The sequence below is a fragment of the Xiphias gladius genome, chromosome 1 (assembly GCF_016859285.1).
Source record: "Xiphias gladius isolate SHS-SW01 ecotype Sanya breed wild chromosome 1, ASM1685928v1, whole genome shotgun sequence".
NCBI lineage: Eukaryota > Metazoa > Chordata > Actinopteri > Istiophoriformes > Xiphiidae > Xiphias > Xiphias gladius.
Window position 1 is genome coordinate 15,223,421 of NC_053400.1, and position 20,263 is coordinate 15,243,683.

Genomic DNA, 20,263 nt, shown 5'->3' on the forward strand with positions numbered 1-20,263 from the left:
GGTTACGCCTGGGAAAGTTAGCCAGTGTGATCAGCCATTGACTTCCCTCGTTGAGGAGTAGTAGTCGTGTGTACCTGCGAGCCTCACCAGGGTCACCTTTACTCTTATTGCCCTTTCAGCGTCTTAACTGGAACGTTTGGTTTATTTCTGGGAGTGATTTTGGTGTTGCTTGGGTTTCCACTTCACCGGCCTGCCTGCCAAATATTGAGTATCGGGCGGCAGATGACAGTGACAGGCAGGGTGTTGGTAGCTGGTCGGTGATAAGAGATAACTTGGTATAGGCGGCTGTCAGGCGCAGATAAAACGGACAATAACGGTCTAAACTCGACAATGAAGTGACAACAAGCTCAACGACTCAACGGCTATGGAGACGGTATGTTGACCCAACGGCTGGGGGACTAAAATGTTTCTCCGAGTGGACTTACTGAACAAGAAACACCTCGACGCCACCTATCACTGGATCTGACTGATCTCCCTAATGCCATACTTCCTTCACTTTTTTGTCTAATTTAGCTCGTATCTAGTACGTAGCTGACAACTCGAACGATGTGGCTTTTAATTCGTATGTCGGGATGCACACACGCAGTGCATTTATCCAAACTAAGGCTAACACAGCCCAGGATGTTATGCCTGGAGCACCGCCTGACCCTCTCAGCTTCCCTGCGGAGGAAGACACAGTCGACCGGGGTCAAGTCCTCAGTCCGTCCGACACCCAGGCCCTTCGCGTCGCTCCTGCCCTGCAGCCCCCTCAGAGCTCTCTCTGTACTCTGTTCACACACCTCCAGGTCGACAGCCCGAGCACGGACAGTCTCACATACACCTGTTGCCTTTGCCAACAACTCAGCCTCCTCCACACCCACACAGGCCGGATCAGTGAAGACCCAGACGGACACGGAGAGAGAACAAACGCCTAGCACGGTCCCTCTGGAGGACGTGAAACGGATTTTGCGACTTGCTCACCCGGAGAGATGGAGACTGGCAGGTAAACTGTGTGTGTACTATACTGTATGTGTGCCTGACCTCGGGGACGTAGCAAGGCATTGAGGTCCCCCTTTACATTTACCTGTCCCCTTGCATTACTGTAGAGTTATATCCATGACAAACAACATCTATCCATCCACCACCGACCTTTAGATGCTTCCCTGATAGAATCTTGTGATAGAATCTGTCAACTTGTCAAAAGGCTTTCACTTTACTGTGAACAGTATTGTTGTCAGTTTTATTATGATGGGTTATTTTTTCTTCCAATTTTTCATTTTTTTTGTCAATTAAAGGCAAAAGTGAAGGGTTGTGGAGGGTTAAGTATTGCCTTTTGTGAGTCCAATTTGTTTTTTGGGGCTTTAATACAGTTTTCAGATGCCCTCCATTTTTTCCTTAACCAAACCAGTTATCTTGCATATGCACACAACTGCTGTTCAGCAGCATTATTGTAAGTTTCCACACAAGAGGATGGATTTTGATTCAGTATATGAAAGGAAACTACCTGTTTTTCAAGCAAGATTTATTTGTAGATTTGTGCAAACCCTCCAGTTTCAAAGCCACAGCAGTATGAGATAAAAGCCAGAGAAATGGGCACTTTGTGGTTTTGACACTTCAGAGGCCCTCCATCAGCTCCCAAGTAGTCAGTATCCATATTTCATGCCACCACCTGTGATCCTCTGTCTGTAAAATAGATAAACAGCCATATACTCAATCTTCCCTCCCCCTAATGTTTCTTCATTGGCCGTTACTTGCACTGTAATCAGATCTGACCGTGTTCTGAGACAGGTTCTCCCAGATTGGAAACACCTACATTTAGTCAGATTGCATTCATTACCTGGCAAAGGACGCTATACTACTCTCAGCTCTTTCTGATGTTCATTTCGAGAGCTCTATTAAAATAGTTTTCTGGTTTAAACACAAACTCAAGTACATTTCATCAGGGGTTGCTGGAAAAACCCCTTGCAAATTTGAAATTATGACTTCCTTTTGTAACTCTGGTTTTGGTTTCCATAGTCATTTATCTGAGTGTATCTTTTCCTTTCATTTCTTCTTTGCCCATGATTTCTGATTGGTTTCCTCTGTTTTTTCCTGTCTGTTCATTTATCCACCCCAGCTGCTGTAGGCTTCCTAACTGTCTCCAGTGCAGTAACCATGTCAGCTCCATTCCTCCTGGGTAAAGTGATTGACACCATCTACACCACAGGAACAGATCCAGAGACAATGGCAGCCTCCCTGACATCGTTGTGTATCATGTTGACGGGTGTGTTTCTGTGTGGTGGGGCAGCCAATGCCGCCAGAGTCTACCTCATGCAGATCTCAGGTGAGGAGGGAGATTAATACTGCGCAGACAAATGGTCGGAAAAAAACTACACTGCATGATCAATATTTGATGAATTTTCCACTGATTAACTAATGTACTTTGTCCTCTCTCTTCAGGTCAGCAGATTGTTCGTAATCTCCGCACCTCTGTCTTCTCCTCCATCCTCAGACAGGAAGTGGCATTTTTTGACAGGAACAGGACCGGCGAGCTCATCAACCGCCTCTCGGCCGACACAGCCGTGGTGGGCCGCTCAGTCACAGACAATCTGTCAGATGGGCTGAGAGCTATTGCCCAGGCAGCTGCTGGTGTCAGTATGATGGTGAGTACGTCCTTCAGAGTGGTTTGCTGTGGTCAGTCAGGACAGGTTTGAATGGGGAATTACCGGACATCATTTATGACTTGAAAAAATGTATTAGGTATTAAGGTGCTGGTGAAAATGAAAAACTTTTAACACAATTACTGCAAACTAAGGACACGCTCAATATCTTATTAGACAAAAAGATAATTAGCTCTTCTGAAATGTGTCTATTGCCTTGATCACATCTGATCATGAGAAATGTCATCTTAATCTGAAATGTAACATTCTTCCAGTTATAAAAGTCTCAGTTGGATGATTTACAAATGCTCATGATATGTAAGTCATTCAGTCATTTAACAACAGATACAGCAGGTAGTACAGAACCGTACTCGACAGTAAATTAATTTACTGATACGTTTGTTTGCATCTTTCCATTCAGAGCTGTGAGTATGTGAGCTGAGAATTTCCCTTAACATTACTGTTTGTAGACTACAGGATTGTCAGAAAACAGGTTCACAAGAATACTTCTTATCAATACAAGGAAATGTGTAAATTCTGTTGAAAGTGCCACACCCCAGCCAAAATCTGCCGTGTGTGTGTGTGTGGGTGTGGGTGTGGATATATAAAGTTGTGACTAGCAGGTCCTGAAAGTGATATTTCCTTACTGAGCTAATTATATAAATGACTCTCATTTGACCCTATTGTCATCATTCTACACTGTTTTGTGTCTGCCTTTCGTGCTGCATTCATGGATTAGAGACTTGTTGACCATATGCAAACTGATGCTTTTTCTTCCTCTTCAAAACACATTTTTTTTCTTCTTTCACCTTTGACAACTTTATTTTCCGAAATACAGAGTTAATAATACAACAATGCATTCTCACGACAGACAACTTGTTTTCCTTACAAGGAAGTAAAATTATTTCCTGGTGTAATTAACATTCCAGGAAATGAATGGAAATAATTACTATTGTTACTGGTCAGAGCCATTTGTTGTGAACCTCCCTCTCCTTTCTTTTCTTTCTCATAACTGCTCTATTTTTCTCTCTGCTCTTCTAGTTCTATGTCTCCCCCACTCTGGCAAGCTTTGTGTTGCTGATTGTTCCTCCTGTGGCCGGTCTTGCCGTAGGCTATGGCAGATACCTTCGCTCCATCTCCAAACGCACACAGGACTCACTCGCACAAGCCACACAGGTACCGAGCAAAGATCCACACAGACTGAAGACACAGCTGAGATGTAGTTACTGGGGATGGTGGGATATGAGGGAAATTTGAGTAGGGTGTAAATGGTGTGAACACTGGGGGGGGGGGGGTTGTTTATGTTTTTGTATTTTGTCATCACATTCTTGCTGCAGGGATTCAAAAGACATTTTTTGAGGATGTGCTAGTTGAAAACAAGGAAGCTGTGACACAATATTCCAAAGTTGTTTTGTAGAGAAACCCATTGTTTTTGCTTTTACAATATATGATTTTAATGAAGATGTTTTCTGAAAACAACAATTCATATTAATGGTTAGTGAAACCATGCCGTTTATGTCTATCCCTTAGTTGGTGTGTATCTTATATGAAAGTTACACTGCCTTTGGTAACTTCATTAAATATGCAGACAGAGTAAATTTGCTATGTTGATAATCTAATTTCCTGTAGATAAAGTACAAATAAAACTGTGTGTCTGTGTGTCTGTGTGTCTGTGTGTCTGTGTGTCTGTGTGTAGCTGGCAGAGGAGCGTATCAGCAACATGCGGACAGTCAGGGCTTTTGGTAAAGAGCTGTCAGAGGTCAACAAATACACACAGAAGGCAGAACAGGTCCTCAGCCTGGCCAGAAAGGAAGCTGTGCTACGAGCTGGTTTCTTTGGAGTGGTAAGTGTGTGTAAGTGTGTGTCCTGTCAGTGATGCAAACCAAATCCACAGTTAGCAAATGAGGCATTGCACACATGCTTCTGCATTTTGCCACTGTATTTTAAGGTTGCTACAATACCACAGTACCTGACGTGTGAGTATATGCATGATGTTTCACCATTAAAAAGAGTATTTTCCAGTCCTCCATACATGGTCAGAGAATAGAGAAGCCCAATTGTGAACTTTAAACAGTTGGAGCAGTAACACATTAGGTGACAAAATGGCTCGATGGCATGTTTTAGCAATCCTTGCAGCTCATAAAAGACTTTTCCGCTTCGTGTTCTTTATCATTTTTTCAGATGTCACGGTGTTCGTCACGTATTAAATTCACCCCGTTGATGGTAGACAGAATATGAGAGAAACACCTTTCAGTATGATGCAGCATAGTTCATGAGCACCACCAGCTACAGCCTTCAAAATGAACATACAATTTAATGAACACCACTCTGACACAGGGTGAACAAAAACCATAGACTGTATGATAATGTAAAATTTATTGTTCTGCTATTTTATTCGATTAGACTCTGTTAATATCTCCTTCCCCAGGCTGTTTTTCAAGAGAGTAATATAAAAATTTGTCTGTGTCCTTGCTCAGTGGACTTTAGTTTGTGGCACTAAGATTAACTTCTCCAGCTTGGGCCCAGAGAGGCTATAATCAGTGTAATCATTGCTGGCTGTGTCTGTGAGTAGCAATGACGTCAGATGTAGTAATCAAATGAGCGTGTGTGTTTGTGTCTGTTTCAGACTGGCCTCAGTGGTAACATCATGATCCTGTCAGTGCTCTACAAAGGAGGCCTTCTGATGGCCAACCAGCACATGACTGTTGGAGAGCTCTCATCGTTCCTCATGTACACCTTCTGGGTGGGCATCAGTATCGCAGGTAACACCCACACATACTGTGCCGGCATGTACACTTTCCTACCATTTGAATCTCTCTTTCTGTAGCTGTGTACATCTGCTTGCACTGTCAGTATGATTGCTAATAGTGTGGCGTTTTTCTGTTTGATGCGTAGGTCTGAGTTCATTCTACTCTGAGCTGATGAAGGGTTTTGGAGCGGGAGCCCGACTGTGGGAGCTGCTGGACAGAAAGCCTGAGTTCCCTCTAAATGGTGGGTACACATACACATGCTCACACAGGCAGGAGAGTATTACCTCATCACATCAATGAGTACCCACTTTTGTCCCATAAACACATCATTAACTTCTTACAATGATTTATGTATCAGGAAAAAAAAAAAATTGTGTAGAATTGTAGATAAGTAATTATTTCCTTGGATCGTTACCGCTAACAGCAAAGTGTATGGCGGTCTTAACCTCTCTGTGTAACTACATGTATATTCACTGTCAGCGGTTGTTTCTGTAACGGTATACAACTTTCAAAGATTCACTGCTTGCTCGAAAAATGTGAAGATTTTATTTGTTATTGCAAACCAGAAGTCAACAGAAATCATCAAACATCTCTTGCCTTTAATTTATATTCGTGTTTTTGTCTACTCAGTGAATAGACATTATGTACAATTAATATTTTATGATGTAATGATATTTGTGTCAACTACTCTTTTTTTGCTTTATCTCCATGATTATTTGTTTTACTTCTACTTATTTGTATTAATATCCATTAATATATTTTATCACTGTATTAAATCAGTCAAATGCTTGTCAAGTTAAACTACATAATCGTTCCATTTTTGTGTCCCTCGTGCTCTGTTCCTCTGCAGAAGGCCTGATGCTCCCTCCAGACCAGCTGAAGGGCCGGCTAGAGTTCTGTGATGTCTCCTTTGCCTACCCAACCCGTAAGGAGGCTCCTATTTTCCAGAACCTCAGTGTGCTGATCCCGGCCGGTACCATCATGGCAGTGGTGGGATCCAGTGGGTCTGGAAAATCGACTCTGGTCTCGCTGCTGCTCAGGCTGTACGACCCTGATGCTGGTGAGAGCAATGAGCTTGTGCAGCTATTGCTCAGTCATTAGATGCTTAAAAATGTGTTGATGACAAACTAAAAATGATAAGACCCACATATAGTATACCAAATTGTTTTTTTTTTTTAAACCTCTTTTACCTTTTTTACCTTTTTTAAAAATCCTCTGCTCTCCAGGCATCATCACCATAGATGGTCATGACGTCAGGGATCTCAATCCCTATTGGCTCAGGAGTCACATTGGAACTGTCAGCCAGGTAATAAATGAATGTTTAACTTGTTTATGATCCGATACAACAGATGTCACAGCACAGACATAAAGTTGGCAGACACACAACACATGTCATGCATTTAAATTTACTGCAAGTGGCCAAAAATTATCAAGCATCTTTGCGTGAGGATTATCCCAGTCTTTCTCACATTCTCCCCCTCCTCTTTTCCCACCTCTCTCCCAGGAGCCAGTGCTGTTTTCTTGTTCTATCAGGGATAATATTGCATACGGTGCAGTGGACCCAGACAATGTGTCCACAGAGGACATTTACAGGGCAGCAAGAGTGGCCAACGCCTATGATTTCATCCAGGCTTTTCCTAAGGGCTTTGACACTATAGTTGGGGAGAAAGGAGTGCTGCTGTCAGGTGAGGAAAAGAGGCAGAGACACAACAGAATCATGATTACAACATCTACTTCACTGATGATGCAAGGAACTGTATTTCCAATAGTTCATTTTGTCATTTACTTTTTCGGGGTTCATCTGAAACTCATATTTGACAAAAATGGGAAATTTCCAAATTCAGAAATTGCATTTGTGCACTAAAAACAAATTTTGTTCAACAGTCTAGAAATTTCACAAAAATATAACTATTTACTGCATATTATACAATATACTGTATGCATGTATTTTATATGACAAAGAATATAAGTCAGTTATGTTTTTGGTTTTTTTTTATTAAGAAAATGAAAACCCATTGCACCTTTTTTGTTTTTACTTGGCCATGCAGTACACACTTTCCCCTTTTCCACCAACATGGAACGGGAACCGTTCTGGTTTGTGCACCCAAATTTGAACTGTTCAGAGCATTTCGACCAAAAATATATTGCCAGCTGGAACCAAAAAAAAAGAGAGAGGATTCGTCTTGCACGTCATAGTCTTTTATGTCTTTTTATCATTAATGTTTGGTCCATTCTTGTTTTTTGGAAAAAAAAAACAAATATCTTTGATAACAGAATAAAATCTTGCAGGTAATCAATGTGATCCACCATCTTGGTGCATTTGTTTACTTCTGTTGTGCTTTGTGCATCGCCCTCCGTTGGTGAAGCATCCTTGATTACAATGGTTCTGCTAAAGACCGGTGGAAATGCGGGCTTGTTCGTCAGATAGCACCAAAGGTTCCAAGAATCCTGAACGGAAACAGTTCAAGAGCCAGAGCTAATTTGGTGGAAGGGACTCAGCTGAGCACAGATACAAATCAAACATACTGTAGACCCTGTGTGCAGTGTGTACGTGTAAACATAATGAACTTAGCTTGTGTGTTTGTCTCTCAGGTGGTCAGAAGCAGAGGATAGCCATAGCCAGAGCTCTGCTCAAGGTAAGTACCACAGCATGGGTGTTTATTCCAATCCTCATCTGAAAAAAACACAGCTCTTGTCATACCTCTCATCTGCACTCTCTGACAGGTGGGTGATCCAAATCTGGATGTGCTGGTCATTGCTCATAGTTTGTCTTCATCAGAATCTAATCATTCTATTTACTGAACCACAAAAATAGCTTTAAAAATGACAAGTGGAACCAGGATCTGTAGTGTAGTCTCAGCTTTCCTTCACGGCGTTCCTTTTTTGCTGAAACCTGAATTAGTAAGTATAACACTATTTGTTTTCTCTCCACAGAATCCTAAGATCCTACTTTTAGACGAGGCTACCAGGTGAGAGAGCCATGCCTGATTATAAAGAATTACAGTAGAATCAGTTGACGAATGTGCTTTACTTACAAAACTTTCACTGTCTTAATCCTTGTTGACTTTGTTTACGCCTGCACAGCATTACAACACTGTAAATCTGTTCAAAAAATTATGATGATGGCCTGGTTTCCATTGTACTGGTTGGAGACACATGTTAGGTCAGTCATTTTGGGGGGAAAAAAATCCTAATCAGCCATCTTTCCTCAGTGCATTGGACGCTGAGAATGAGTTCCTGGTCCAGGAAGCCTTGGAGCGCCTGATGGAAGGTAGATATTTCTGTCTTTGGCTTTCATATTGTTTCCACTTATGAAGAACAGAACTAACATTCAATGTAGTTTGCTGTATTTTTTTTTTGTTTGTTTTTTGGTTTTTTTCCCCCCCTAATGAGACTGTAAGTTTCTTATTATGTCCTGCCTTTCTCACCCAATCAACAGGGAGGACAGTCATGATCATTGCTCACCGTCTGTCCACCATCCAGAATGCGACCGCCGTGGCCGTACTAGACCAGCGCCGTGTAGCCGAGTGTGGCCAGCACACAGAGCTTCTTGGCAACAGGCAAGGACTGTTCAGAAAACTGATGGAGAAGCAGGCATTTCTACAGGAAGAACAGAAGCGAGCCCTGCGCTGAGAGAACAGGGGAGTATAGACAAGTGGAATAGGAGGAGGAAGAAATCTGGAGGTGAGATCAATGGCTGGGAAAAACCAGTTTTGCTCCAGAGCGGGTTAAAATGCCCCCTGTGTTAAGAGACGGGAGGGGGGGGACTTTAAAAAAATATATTTTTTCTGGAATGGGAGAGATGCAAAAAAGCTGAAGGAAAGCAGAACTTTCCACAGGAGGACTGCAGATGGGAGATGTGGAAGCCACTGAGAAACAAAGGGATTTCGAGTCCCTTCACTACTATTGACTATGTAGCATCAAATGAGGAGATATTTGGAAAGGAAACACAAGGTAATCCACAATGAAGCCCTAACAATTGAAACATAGATTAATGACATGACCAAGATGCTGTATTTTGAAAATATCTAATCCTACACTGAAAAAATAAAATAGACAGAGAGACTGAGAGTGAAAAGGAGACAGGCTGAAGACTGACACTCCTCACACTGGAGGCTCGCGGCCAACATGGAATTCAAATCACTGTCACTACTGTAGCTTTGGGGAAAAGCCATCCGGAATGAATTTGGTGCAAATGACAAATCTCTCTTTCCTTCTCTGCTGTGGGACACTTTAGTTTGTGATCACTTTTATGCTTTTCATAACTAAACCAAAAACAGTCCAGTATGTTGGATACATATGTATTTGTCGCCATGTATTAAGTTATTTAACTTTACTCTAGATTACGTGCAGAGTTTTAGAGTTTAAACAAGCCAAATGAAGCAGCTGCTCATCATGTTTACACTTCCTGCTTTAAAATATAAAAGGTCTGAAAAACAGAAAACCAACATTACAGCTTGTACATCTGGCTGTACAACTTTTCTGACTGTATATTGTTTACCCAGTCTCTCAGTCTGTGACATTGTCCCCTCCATGCGCTGTTCACTGGTAAGTGTGTACAGGATATCCACTTTGCCTGCATTAAATTCCATATAAACAGCTCTTAAACCACGTACATTTTAGCCTCTGCGCTGTTGAGCCAGCTAAATATTATAGCTGGCTTAGAGAGCCTGACTAAGGAGTAACGATTCTCCTCAGTAAATATTTGGCTTGTAAATGCCCACTTCACCGCTCAGGGCGAGTCTAGAGTGGCCGTTTTTTTCTTGCTACACCAGACGTGCAAATGCCTTGAGCCTTACTTCTCCATCACCCCGGAGGGATTCTAGATTGGGTTTTTTCTACACTCGCGTGTCAGAAACAACTCAGCCCAGTTGGACATGTTGGACATCCTCTGTTTATTGAGCTCAGACCTGTACCGTGTAGCTGGGGACACTTTTGATTTGTTGCCAGCCCAAGTGCATTTAACAGATTATGTCACCACAAGGACTTCTCAATGGCTCAAACACTAACATTGATTTTTAAAACAGGTTAGTACAGTGGAAGAACTCTCTGGTACATCAGTTAGATCGAATTTATTTACAGAAATATGACGGCATATAATCCACAGTTTTCCCTGTAAAATTTTTTTGACTACTATGACAAGACTGCAAATGTTGTACATTTCTCTGAGGGTTTGATGCCAATTGGAAAGTTTGTTTGTTTTTTTTATGATAGGGATCAGAAACATAAGTCACTGTGGATGTAACTTTTCATTCACAATTCATTCACGAGAAAGTGATGCATGGAGTGTCAGGATGAATTCATACAACATTGATCATTGGCCAGCAGCCATTTGAATAGTCTCATACTATTGTCTGTATACCATAGTCCTCTCTTTCTGGTTTTATATATTTATTTATTACAGTATGTAGACTGTATATCAGTGAACATATTCGTTACAAGGTGATTAGTTATGGACAGTTTTCTTCTTGTTTTATTTTCTTTACTTGTACTTTATTTGTACTGTACTACAAAAGGCAAATCGTTTTTTTACTCGAATCACAATAGATTTTCATGTCATCACGTCTAATTCTACATTTCAAAACCAAATTTCACCTCAAATGATGCAATTAACATCGTCTCTGGATATCACATGTCTCAATTAGTTGTATGAGTAGTTTCCAGTGGTCCCTCCGCCCCCTATTGGTGACAGTACCAAACCTCTGATCCATTATATTAAATAGAAAGAAGATCTGTTTTGATTGAGATGAAATTTGCCTGTTGCCTCCACTTCACCTCTCACCCTGGTCCAAGGTAACAGCAGAAGTTGTTTGAAAGTTTGTCAGTTGATAATGGGTCTATGTCTGATTATAAATCACAGAAGACAGCTATCTTGTATGTTATGAGTTATAAATAATATGACCTAAATGATGTACATGTATGATAGATTTTTTTATGTGTTTTGTGTTTGCTAAATTATTATACTTCTATGTAAAGATAATTAATAAAGTTAAATATTAAAGGTTTTTGGTTCTTGTTTTTCAAAATTTTGGCTGTTTAGTCCTTTTAGGCACAGACACTGTACACTAGTATTAAAGTAGTGGTAGTCACATCTCATTCAACCTTACATATTGACATTTTAATAAGACCATCAGTAACTGTGTGTTTGGTGCAGTGTGTCAGGCTGTCAGTAGGTGGTGCTGTTGCTTCATACTTCTCTCACGGCTCACTGCCGGTTCCCGGGATCCACGTTCGTTCAGTCCTTCATACCAAAATAAAACTTCGTGGAAGTGATGTGAGTAATGTGAACTCAGCTGTGGGTAGGTTGTGTTGACAGTGTGGCGAACTTTTCATGCCCACTGCCCCAATCAGCTGCCGCATAGATAAGTCCTGGGGAAGCTTGTCCTCTGTTGTAAGTGTGTGGTGCACCTGAGGGGCAGGTTCAGAGACTATCAAGATTAATAAATAAACCAATTTAGATATTTAAAATCATTCCCAGCGGTTTTATTTTAAGTGATTATAAAACTGACAAAACGGCACAGGTACAAAGTCATGCTGTACAACACCCCTTAAATCAAACTTATTTTAATCTCTCCCACTCTCCCTTTAGACATGTTCATAAATGTTCATTCTTGACCTTTGGTACACGGTGAAGGGAAACCGTGAGCTCTAGGCCTTTGAGCTTAGATCCTTTTCGCCATATTCCTTTAGACATTTTGAGCTCTATGACCAGTACCTCGTGTCTCTGACTTCTTCAGTTCTGTGGCATTCTCCGTACAACTCAGCAGCGGGTTGACCCCTCCAGCAGAGGCAGCAGTTGCGCTCCTGTCCTGCGGAGGACGGCTTAGCTGACCAGGTGCTGCTCAGCCCTGCGTGGGTTTCTAATTCCAGCTCCATGTGCTGCAGCTCCCCTCACTTTCCCCTGTATCTACCCTGGGCTATTTGAGGAACAACAGAAAAAGGGGTTCTTACCCCTTTTGGCCTTATAATATTCTAAGCCACGTCTGTTTATTTATCACTTGAAAACATTACATAGAGCCTTATTTGTTTGTAAAACGGGAACATAAAAACCAGAATATACAACTTGGGGAAAAAAATACGTGAATTTAGTACAAAAAAAAAATCTGTATAAATTCATGTTACATTGCTGCATTTTGGCTCAGCTCAACCGTGCCAAACTCCCAGGGTTGGAAACCATGCAGAGAGATATGAGGAGAATGTCTTCAGCTCCATAAAGCAAACCAAACTTTATGTCGAGTAAATCTGACACAATATGAGACATCCCACCACTTGAAAACGGACTCTCGCTGATCAGGGCCCATTCTCTTTGCTCTGCTTCTCTGTAATATGTCAACATTGTCCAACCCTTATGTTTCCTGCCAGTCATCGAGCAGAAAAAACTTCTACTACAAATTCAGTTCAAATAGACTTTTGCTTTTGGAGATGTTTGGATTGCCTGGGACGGTGTCTAACACCTGTCATTTCACTATTGTTTGTTTGTTTGTCCTCATTCGTAGCAACAGAGAGCGGTGCACGCTAGGGAAGGAACTTGAGTTTTTGCACCACATCAATAATAAAATGAGGGAAAACAGGAATTGAATAAACAGCTCATATTTAATCGCCTTGAGTGTGTTAAGTTTTACCTTTCCATTTACAATATCCAAAGTATCCTCAGTCATTCTTCGTTGTAACAGCATAGATAACAAGCTAAATAAAATCTCCATCAAGATGTCCTGTCTGTTCTCTCTTTAAGAAAAACACCAAACCTCTACTGCACGTGTTGAAGACGCTGCCATGCTTTAAGAGGCAGAACACTGATGTACAGCTAGAGTATTGGTTCCAGGTACTGAAGCTTGTGCTATTCTTACACTCTGAGTGTTGGTTAAAAAAAAAAAAAAAGAAAAGAAATCTAGCTGAATAGCTAGCCAGGTAGGCAGCCATAAAGACTGATAATGCCCTAACAAAAAAAAAAATCATCCACTTGTCTCTCCCTGTACACTTCTCCTTCCTAAAATGTACTGGTTACAATGATCACATTGTATTTGTGGTTCCCTGTTGTGCCTCTCTGTCATCTTCACCACAACATCTACGTTACAAAACACTAAAAAAACCCTCTCTTTCTCCCAAGTCTCTCCTTCAGCTACCTTCTGACAAACTAAACTCGTATTTTCTGCCACCTGCTACACACGCCCTTTCACCTCCCTCTTCCTCCTCCCCTTTCCCCAAGCAGAATCTCCGGGAGAGCCTCTCGACTCCACTCCCCCTCGGCCCCTCTGACCCACCCTCACCTCCTCCCTCCTTCACCCTCCCTCCTTCAGTCCCCAACAACTGCCAGCCCCTTTACATTTTAGGCGTTTCACAGGCCCTCAGATCCAAAATGGCTCACAACAAGTGCATAAAAGTAGCTCAGCCTTGCTATGCAGCCCCTCCACTTGCCCCCTCCCCACACCACACACACACACACACACACACACCTTCAACCAAACTCTACTTTCAGTCTGCACCTAGGGAGGCCCTATCCATTTGCTCTCGTCAAAGATTTTCCTCCCTCCCTCTTCTCGTCCAGTTTTTCTAGACATTATTGAACCCGGTAGGATTCCTCCTGACAGGATTTAGTGGTACACTGTTAAAACTGTATTTTAAGTGCGCAGAGAGTATTGAAAACCTTCAGGGGCCAATCAATGCAACTAAGCATTTCTCTTCAATTAATAGTGCATGATTAAAGAAAGTGCAGAAAGCTTTCATATTTTCCCTTCCCATGAATTACACAGGCAGTGAATATGTCATATCCAACCACTTGAAATCCACACTGACAGTTTCTGGTGCTATAGGGAGAATCCAGGTCATGAAGGGCTATATATATGTTAGCATTTCCCTGCTCCCATGGTGAGTCCAGCTTTAGGGTATGATATAATAGGGCAATATGGTACAGTCAGTGTTTTTGCAATTATAATCAGCTGTATTATTGATCATGTTTTTCTTTGTGTAGCAGATGAGAAAGACACACAACCAATGTCTTGAAAGAAAAACCCACATTTTCAGATCTGAATGAACTCTTGTGTCAGTCTCTACTCTGTGCTTCTGCTCTTTTAACTTCCCAAATATTTACCTGTTTTTCTCTCTACCTCTCCCCGCACATCTGTCTTTTTCTCCACACTTCTCTGTGTTCCTCTGCTTTATCTCGTGACACAGCACACACACGCATACATGTGCATGCATGTACATAACACTGTATTTTCTCTCTCCATTTGTCACTCTTAGACGAACGCACACGCACCAGCTCCCCTCCTCCATTAGAGTTATAATTAATCCAACTGCTCCGGTGACAGAACAGAGTAGCCCCTACAGATCAGGTTTCAGCTGTTGGTTGTTTCTGAGGTTCTCTCCTAATTCATTCAATATGGGTCAGACAATTCTGTGTGAATGTTAGATCATGTGATCTGCACAGTGGCAGGTTGTTAATTTAACTAATTGCTAGTGTGTATATGTGTATGTAAAAATAAAAAAAATAAAAAAACAAAAAAACAGTCTTGGGTGTGCAAGAACAGCATAGTTGAGACTGTGATTCCACTATGCAATCTGTGCTATTATTCTGTGCACACTAACCATTAATCTTTGTGATATTTGTTAAAACATGTTGTACATTTATATAAGGCTTAAGGTGGGGACAAATACACTTGCAGTGTATAGATGCACTGTAAGTGATGGGCTCAGCTTGGGGGGGGGGGGTCTATCAGGCTACAACATTTAATGCAATCAGCTACAAATAGTCTGCTTAAAATTACTGAAAATGTATGACTGGAATAATAAGGCACACACGTATAACTGTCTACACACAGAATGCCTGTCCTCAGCTCTTATGAAGTGATTTTGTGTTAGCTCGTATTGATCACTAGACCGACAACTGAACTCTTAATTGGCACCCCAGGGCTGCGGGACTGTTCCTGGTAGACCTGTCAGTCAATAGTTTGGGTCCTGGCTCTCGCTGTGGCCTAAATCTGTTCAGATGAGGGCAGCATTTTCCCATTTTAAGGCTGTCTGAGGCCTACTAACAGCAAATCTATAACCCTGCTTGGTAGCAACTGGCGTCTTCCCCTAGAAACCCCCCAGTGGCCCGCGCGCTCCTTATACGGCCCTCGAGGTGGGACCGCGAGGCGCGATGGGAGGTCAAAGCGACAGTTCCATATATGGCGCGCGCTCTCTCCTCGTCGGGGGCGCGCGGCCTCACCTCCGATCCCCTCCTGAAACCTGATGGACGGAGCTCCAGCCCTCCCCTCCGCAAGGCGCGCCTCCTCGCTGCACCTTCCCACCCACTCCTCATCCTCGGCCTGTCAGCATCCTAATATGGCAGAGGGCCGGGATGGGGGCCAGTGCTGAGGTTTGTGAATGGTGGAGGTCGGGTATATAAGCTGGGCGAGCCGAAGGGAGGACTGTAGCTGGTTCAGCAGCAGCACTGGTTGGGTCATTCTCTCCGAGCCGCAGACACACTCCTAAGGTAAGACCCTGCTAGGACCTGCCACTCGCGAAGCCACTCATCTAGACCGGGACACCAGACTATAGGCCACAGCCAGAGCACCGCTGCAGCGTCCACTGAGGCAGAAGTTAGACAGCACCTCCAGGGACAGGACCTATAGGACCAGATTGTGCAACTCCACTGGAGGATAGGCTAGACTGTAGGAGAGGCCCTGAGGGAGACGGGTAAAGTGTTAGTAGCCGAGGACCGAGAGGAGCCAGCAGACCGACAGGTGTCATAGAAATACGGTGCTGGACGCGAGAAGCTCTTATCTGAACTATCAGGTCTGGAAATTGTGGATAGATAAACTGATAGAGAGATGAAGCGGATTCAGTAGATCGACTGATCTGATTCAACAGCTTCATAGGTGTAACACTGAATCCTGAAAAGATGCTGACGCCGCAATGCGCCCTCAGACCAATTAAATAGTTAACCTGAGGAAAGTGATAATGACACAAAGAGAATGCTTGTGGATTTAGTTGAACTGCTTGATTTTGCTTACAATTTCCACAGGTTTACAGATTAGAATAATATAAAGAACTGGTGTTAGTCAGGACCAAACTCCGATAGATACCTGAAGGAAAACTGTGGTTTGGTACCGTTCACTTTTCATGTCACTTTATAGGTTTATACGGGCTTGTATGTCCTAATGGCCTCGTGTCGGTGTGCCATGGACACGCGTGGCGCAAGCCACGAGCCCGGTCGTGGTCCAGTAAATGTTACAATTATTTTTAGTCCTTTTAGTCTGTTGCATCGGTTTTAGTTTGGAAGCCATTTCTGTCGCACACATTCTGCATGGCCGCGTGGATTCGATTTAGTGAACTAAAATCTTCTTCTTCCCCTCCTCTCTTACAGAAGCCAACATGTGTGACGACGATGAGACTACCGCCCTTGTGTGCGACAACGGCTCCGGCCTGGTGAAGGCTGGCTTCGCCGGTGACGATGCCCCCAGGGCCGTGTTCCCCTCCATCGTCGGCCGCCCCCGTCACCAGGTAAACAGCGACGAAAAGCCCCTCATGGGTTAGAGAGCGAGGAAAGACTAATTGGCAATGATCAATAGGGTGTTTAAAAATTAAATCAATTTCAAACAGTAATTGTGAAGCAGTTTCACAGTTCCTGTTATCATCACACCTCAACCTCATCGTCCAATATAGTGAAATACAATTCGGTTTGGTCTAATTTTAAAACAATAAAATTAATATTCGTACAGGCAGGTGTGCGCTGTTTTGGCCGAGGTGTCCTGCCTGAGTGATTCCAGATATTTAACTGAGATTTCACTATTTTAGGATGAAGTTTTTGCGCAACTACAAAACCTACAATAACAGCGCGGAATAACAGCCTATATCTTGAGCCATGAGATTTTGGCTCCTTTCACCTCCAGCAATGTGGCCTTTGCCTCTTTGAGACTAAATTAGCCACAGATGAATTCACAGCCACACAATTGCTCTCTGTCTGTCTCTGTGACCCACGCTGTTATTTGGCACATTTACGCAATGGCCACCATGCCCGTCCAAAGACTTTAATCTGGCCAGAAGAAGGTCATACCTCTTTATGGAGTATTTGAAGTCCCCGGCTAACCTTTCCATTATCTTGCCCTCTCTTCCCCATTCAGGGTGTCATGGTCGGTATGGGTCAGAAGGACTCCTACGTCGGCGACGAGGCCCAGAGCAAGAGGGGTATCCTGACTCTGAAGTACCCCATTGAGCACGGCATCATCACCAACTGGGACGACATGGAGAAGATCTGGCACCACACCTTCTACAACGAGCTGAGAGTTGCCCCCGAGGAGCACCCCACCCTGCTCACTGAGGCCCCCCTGAACCCCAAGGCCAACAGGGAGAAGATGACCCAGATCATGTTTGAGACCTTCAACGTCCCCGCCATGTATGTGGCCATCCAGGCTGTGCTGTCCCTGTACGCTTCCGGCCGTACCACTGGTAAGACTGACAACGACAAACAGCTGCCACTCATGACACAGACGCAGCTTCCTAAAAAGACATAACACATAGAATCAGTCTCCGTTATTATGGAGTCGCCTGTAATTGACAAATCTAACTAATACAATTATGTAACAGTTGCCACACATACTATTAATTCAGCTTCTGATGGGGCATTTTGCCACCCACGCCACTTTACGCACTTTACGCACTTTACGCACGCCTCCCTGAGACAATTTATGCTCGTTTATGGCCCTTATGATATATACATCAGTGTGTAGCTATAAATTCTCCTTCACGCACCTACTCTAGCCACAGTTTTACCCACGAAGCTGGAATCTTTGAGGACTCATTGTTGCCTGGCGGACTTAACTAAACCCTCTCCTTGCCTCTCTGCAGGTATCGTGCTGGATGCTGGTGACGGTGTGACCCACAACGTCCCAGTCTATGAGGGTTACGCCCTGCCCCACGCCATCATGCGTCTGGACCTGGCTGGTCGCGATCTGACCGACTACCTGATGAAGATCCTGACTGAGCGTGGCTACTCCTTCGTGACCACCGGTGAGGAACTCAGCCTACTCTAAAAACAACAACAACAAAACATCCGAGGAGGGAGAAAACAACATTTCTAGGCAGACATTATTTGGCGAAGTAGAATCTAAATTGTTATCAAAACTTTAGATTTTCTTTGGCCAGTAGTTTTGTTATGATAGCCCAAATGTAATTGACATCAACCTGACCTACAGCATCACAGACGCATACACCATGCAAAGGCAAAGGCTAAGGACTTTGTGTAGATTAATACAGTAAGGGAGACCGCTTGTGTGGTCTATAACTGCCCGTTTACGCGCTGTGCCCGACAGTGTTTAACAAGCACAGCGAAAACGGGACGTGGATTTAGGTTAACGAAAAGCAATATCGTCATTTTTCAGCTTCAGACATTTCCGTAACTTAGACCACTAAATCCGTTTGTGATTACGCGCGGGGTAACTGTGGTCTCTGCTCTTTGGCACTCTCAATAATAACTCACCAACTTGTCCCCTCACCCACAGCCGAGCGTGAGATCGTGCGCGACATCAAGGAGAAGCTGTGCTATGTGGCTCTGGACTTCGAGAACGAGATGGCCACCGCTGCCTCCTCTTCCTCCCTGGAGAAGAGCTACGAGCTTCCCGACGGTCAGGTCATCACCATCGGTAACGAGAGGTTCCGTTGCCCCGAGACCCTCTTCCAGCCTTCCTTCATCGGTACTTCAGATAACCCTTTATTTCTCTCAAAATGAACTACATCGTAAATATGAGACCTCGTGCCAATACCCGCCGCTCTCTTCACACTTGTCCCTCTCACCTGACCAGGTATGGAGTCTGCTGGTATCCACGAGACCGCCTACAACAGCATCATGAAGTGCGACATTGACATCCGTAAGGATCTGTACGCCAACAATGTGCTCTCCGGTGGTACCACCATGTACCCTGGTATTGCTGACCGTATGCAGAAGGAGATCACTGCTCTGGCCCCCAGCACCATGAAGATCAAGGTACTTACTCAAATATGAGAACTAAAAACAAGTTTACACCCAGGTAGAAATGTTTTACGCATAAATTGACAATTACGCACAAGAACCTACTGAACAAATTGTAATCAGTGTTAGACACTGGCATCTTACTAACTCACTCCCCCTTCCTCCAGATCATTGCTCCTCCCGAGAGGAAGTACTCCGTATGGATCGGTGGCTCCATCCTGGCTTCCCTGTCCACCTTCCAGCAGATGTGGATCTCCAAGCAGGAGTACGACGAGGCTGGCCCCAGCATTGTCCACAGAAAGTGCTTCTAAATCCACCTTCTTCTTCTCCAGCTTCTCCATCGTCTCCATCACTTTCACCACCAGCTGTCTGGAGATCAAGCGAGGAGGAGGATCAACCTCTGCGGCACAGCAACACGCTGCTGTCAATGGACTGCCTGTCTGCGCTGTTGACATTCTTATGCATTTTCTATCCTTTTAAAATGTGCATATTTTGTAGCTGTTGTCTGTGTTGCACGGAGAAAGGCTGTGAAAAACCACCACTGAACCATGCATCCACCCAAAAAACTTTAATAAAAAAAATAACAACAACAACATGTTGCCCAACACATGTGAATGTAAGTGTATATACATATTGATAATTTATTAAAGTCCATTATTTGGTATTTTTGACCCTGGCCTTGTTTTTCCTAGTAGAGGGAGGCTAGTTGGAGAGGATGGCAAACAAGAGCTTTGGTGAAAATTACAACGGAAATACTGATATCTGGATGATATCTAGCATTTAAAAGGTGCCATTTATGATGTCACTTACCTATATAACCATCAAAATACGATGTCATCTTAAAATTCAATATTTAGGAATAACAGCGAGAATTGGGGGGAGAAAATGAATCGAAATCATCATAACAATTGGCCTAAGCCCGGGAAAAGCCAAAATAAACACACTTA

At 43.3% G+C, this 20,263-nt stretch overlaps 2 protein-coding genes across 2 annotated transcripts; both read left to right on the forward strand.

Moving 5' to 3' along the window:
* The first annotated feature begins 26 nt into the window (after window positions 1-26).
* Window positions 27-11,341, forward strand: abcb10 (ATP-binding cassette, sub-family B (MDR/TAP), member 10). Its single transcript, XM_040152494.1, has 14 exons — window positions 27-982; window positions 2,096-2,302; window positions 2,419-2,621; window positions 3,660-3,794; window positions 4,315-4,461; window positions 5,245-5,380; window positions 5,514-5,609; window positions 6,219-6,428; window positions 6,595-6,674; window positions 6,873-7,053; window positions 7,961-8,004; window positions 8,303-8,337; window positions 8,581-8,639; window positions 8,808-11,341. Exons 1-14 carry the CDS (start codon window positions 547-549, stop codon window positions 8,999-9,001), a joined length of 2,163 nt encoding a protein of 720 aa, XP_040008428.1. The 5' UTR covers window positions 27-546; the 3' UTR covers window positions 9,002-11,341.
* Window positions 11,342-15,744: 4,403 nt separating this feature from the next.
* On the forward strand, window positions 15,745-19,961 carry acta1b (actin alpha 1, skeletal muscle b). Its single transcript, XM_040154755.1, has 7 exons — window positions 15,745-15,842; window positions 16,716-16,852; window positions 17,473-17,797; window positions 18,197-18,358; window positions 18,850-19,041; window positions 19,150-19,331; window positions 19,484-19,961. The coding sequence occupies exons 2-7, from the start codon at window positions 16,724-16,726 to the stop codon at window positions 19,625-19,627; spliced, it is 1,134 nt and encodes a 377-aa protein (XP_040010689.1). The 5' UTR covers window positions 15,745-15,842; window positions 16,716-16,723; the 3' UTR covers window positions 19,628-19,961.
* Window positions 19,962-20,263: the final 302 nt, after the last annotated feature.

Coding starts and splice junctions, on each gene's coding strand:
- abcb10 (XM_040152494.1), top strand. CDS start 547: ATGTGGCTTTTAATTCGTATGTCGGGATGCACACACGCAGTGCATTTA. Junction 3,795..4,314: donor CACTCGCACAAGCCACACAG/GTACCGAGCAAA, acceptor GTCTGTGTGTAG/CTGGCAGAGGAGCGTATCAG. Junction 5,610..6,218: donor GCCTGAGTTCCCTCTAAATG/GTGGGTACACAT, acceptor GTTCCTCTGCAG/AAGGCCTGATGCTCCCTCCA.
- acta1b (XM_040154755.1), top strand. CDS start 16,724: ATGTGTGACGACGATGAGACTACCGCCCTTGTGTGCGACAACGGCTCC. Junction 16,853..17,472: donor TCGGCCGCCCCCGTCACCAG/GTAAACAGCGAC, acceptor TTCCCCATTCAG/GGTGTCATGGTCGGTATGGG. Junction 18,359..18,849: donor CTACTCCTTCGTGACCACCG/GTGAGGAACTCA, acceptor CCTCACCCACAG/CCGAGCGTGAGATCGTGCGC.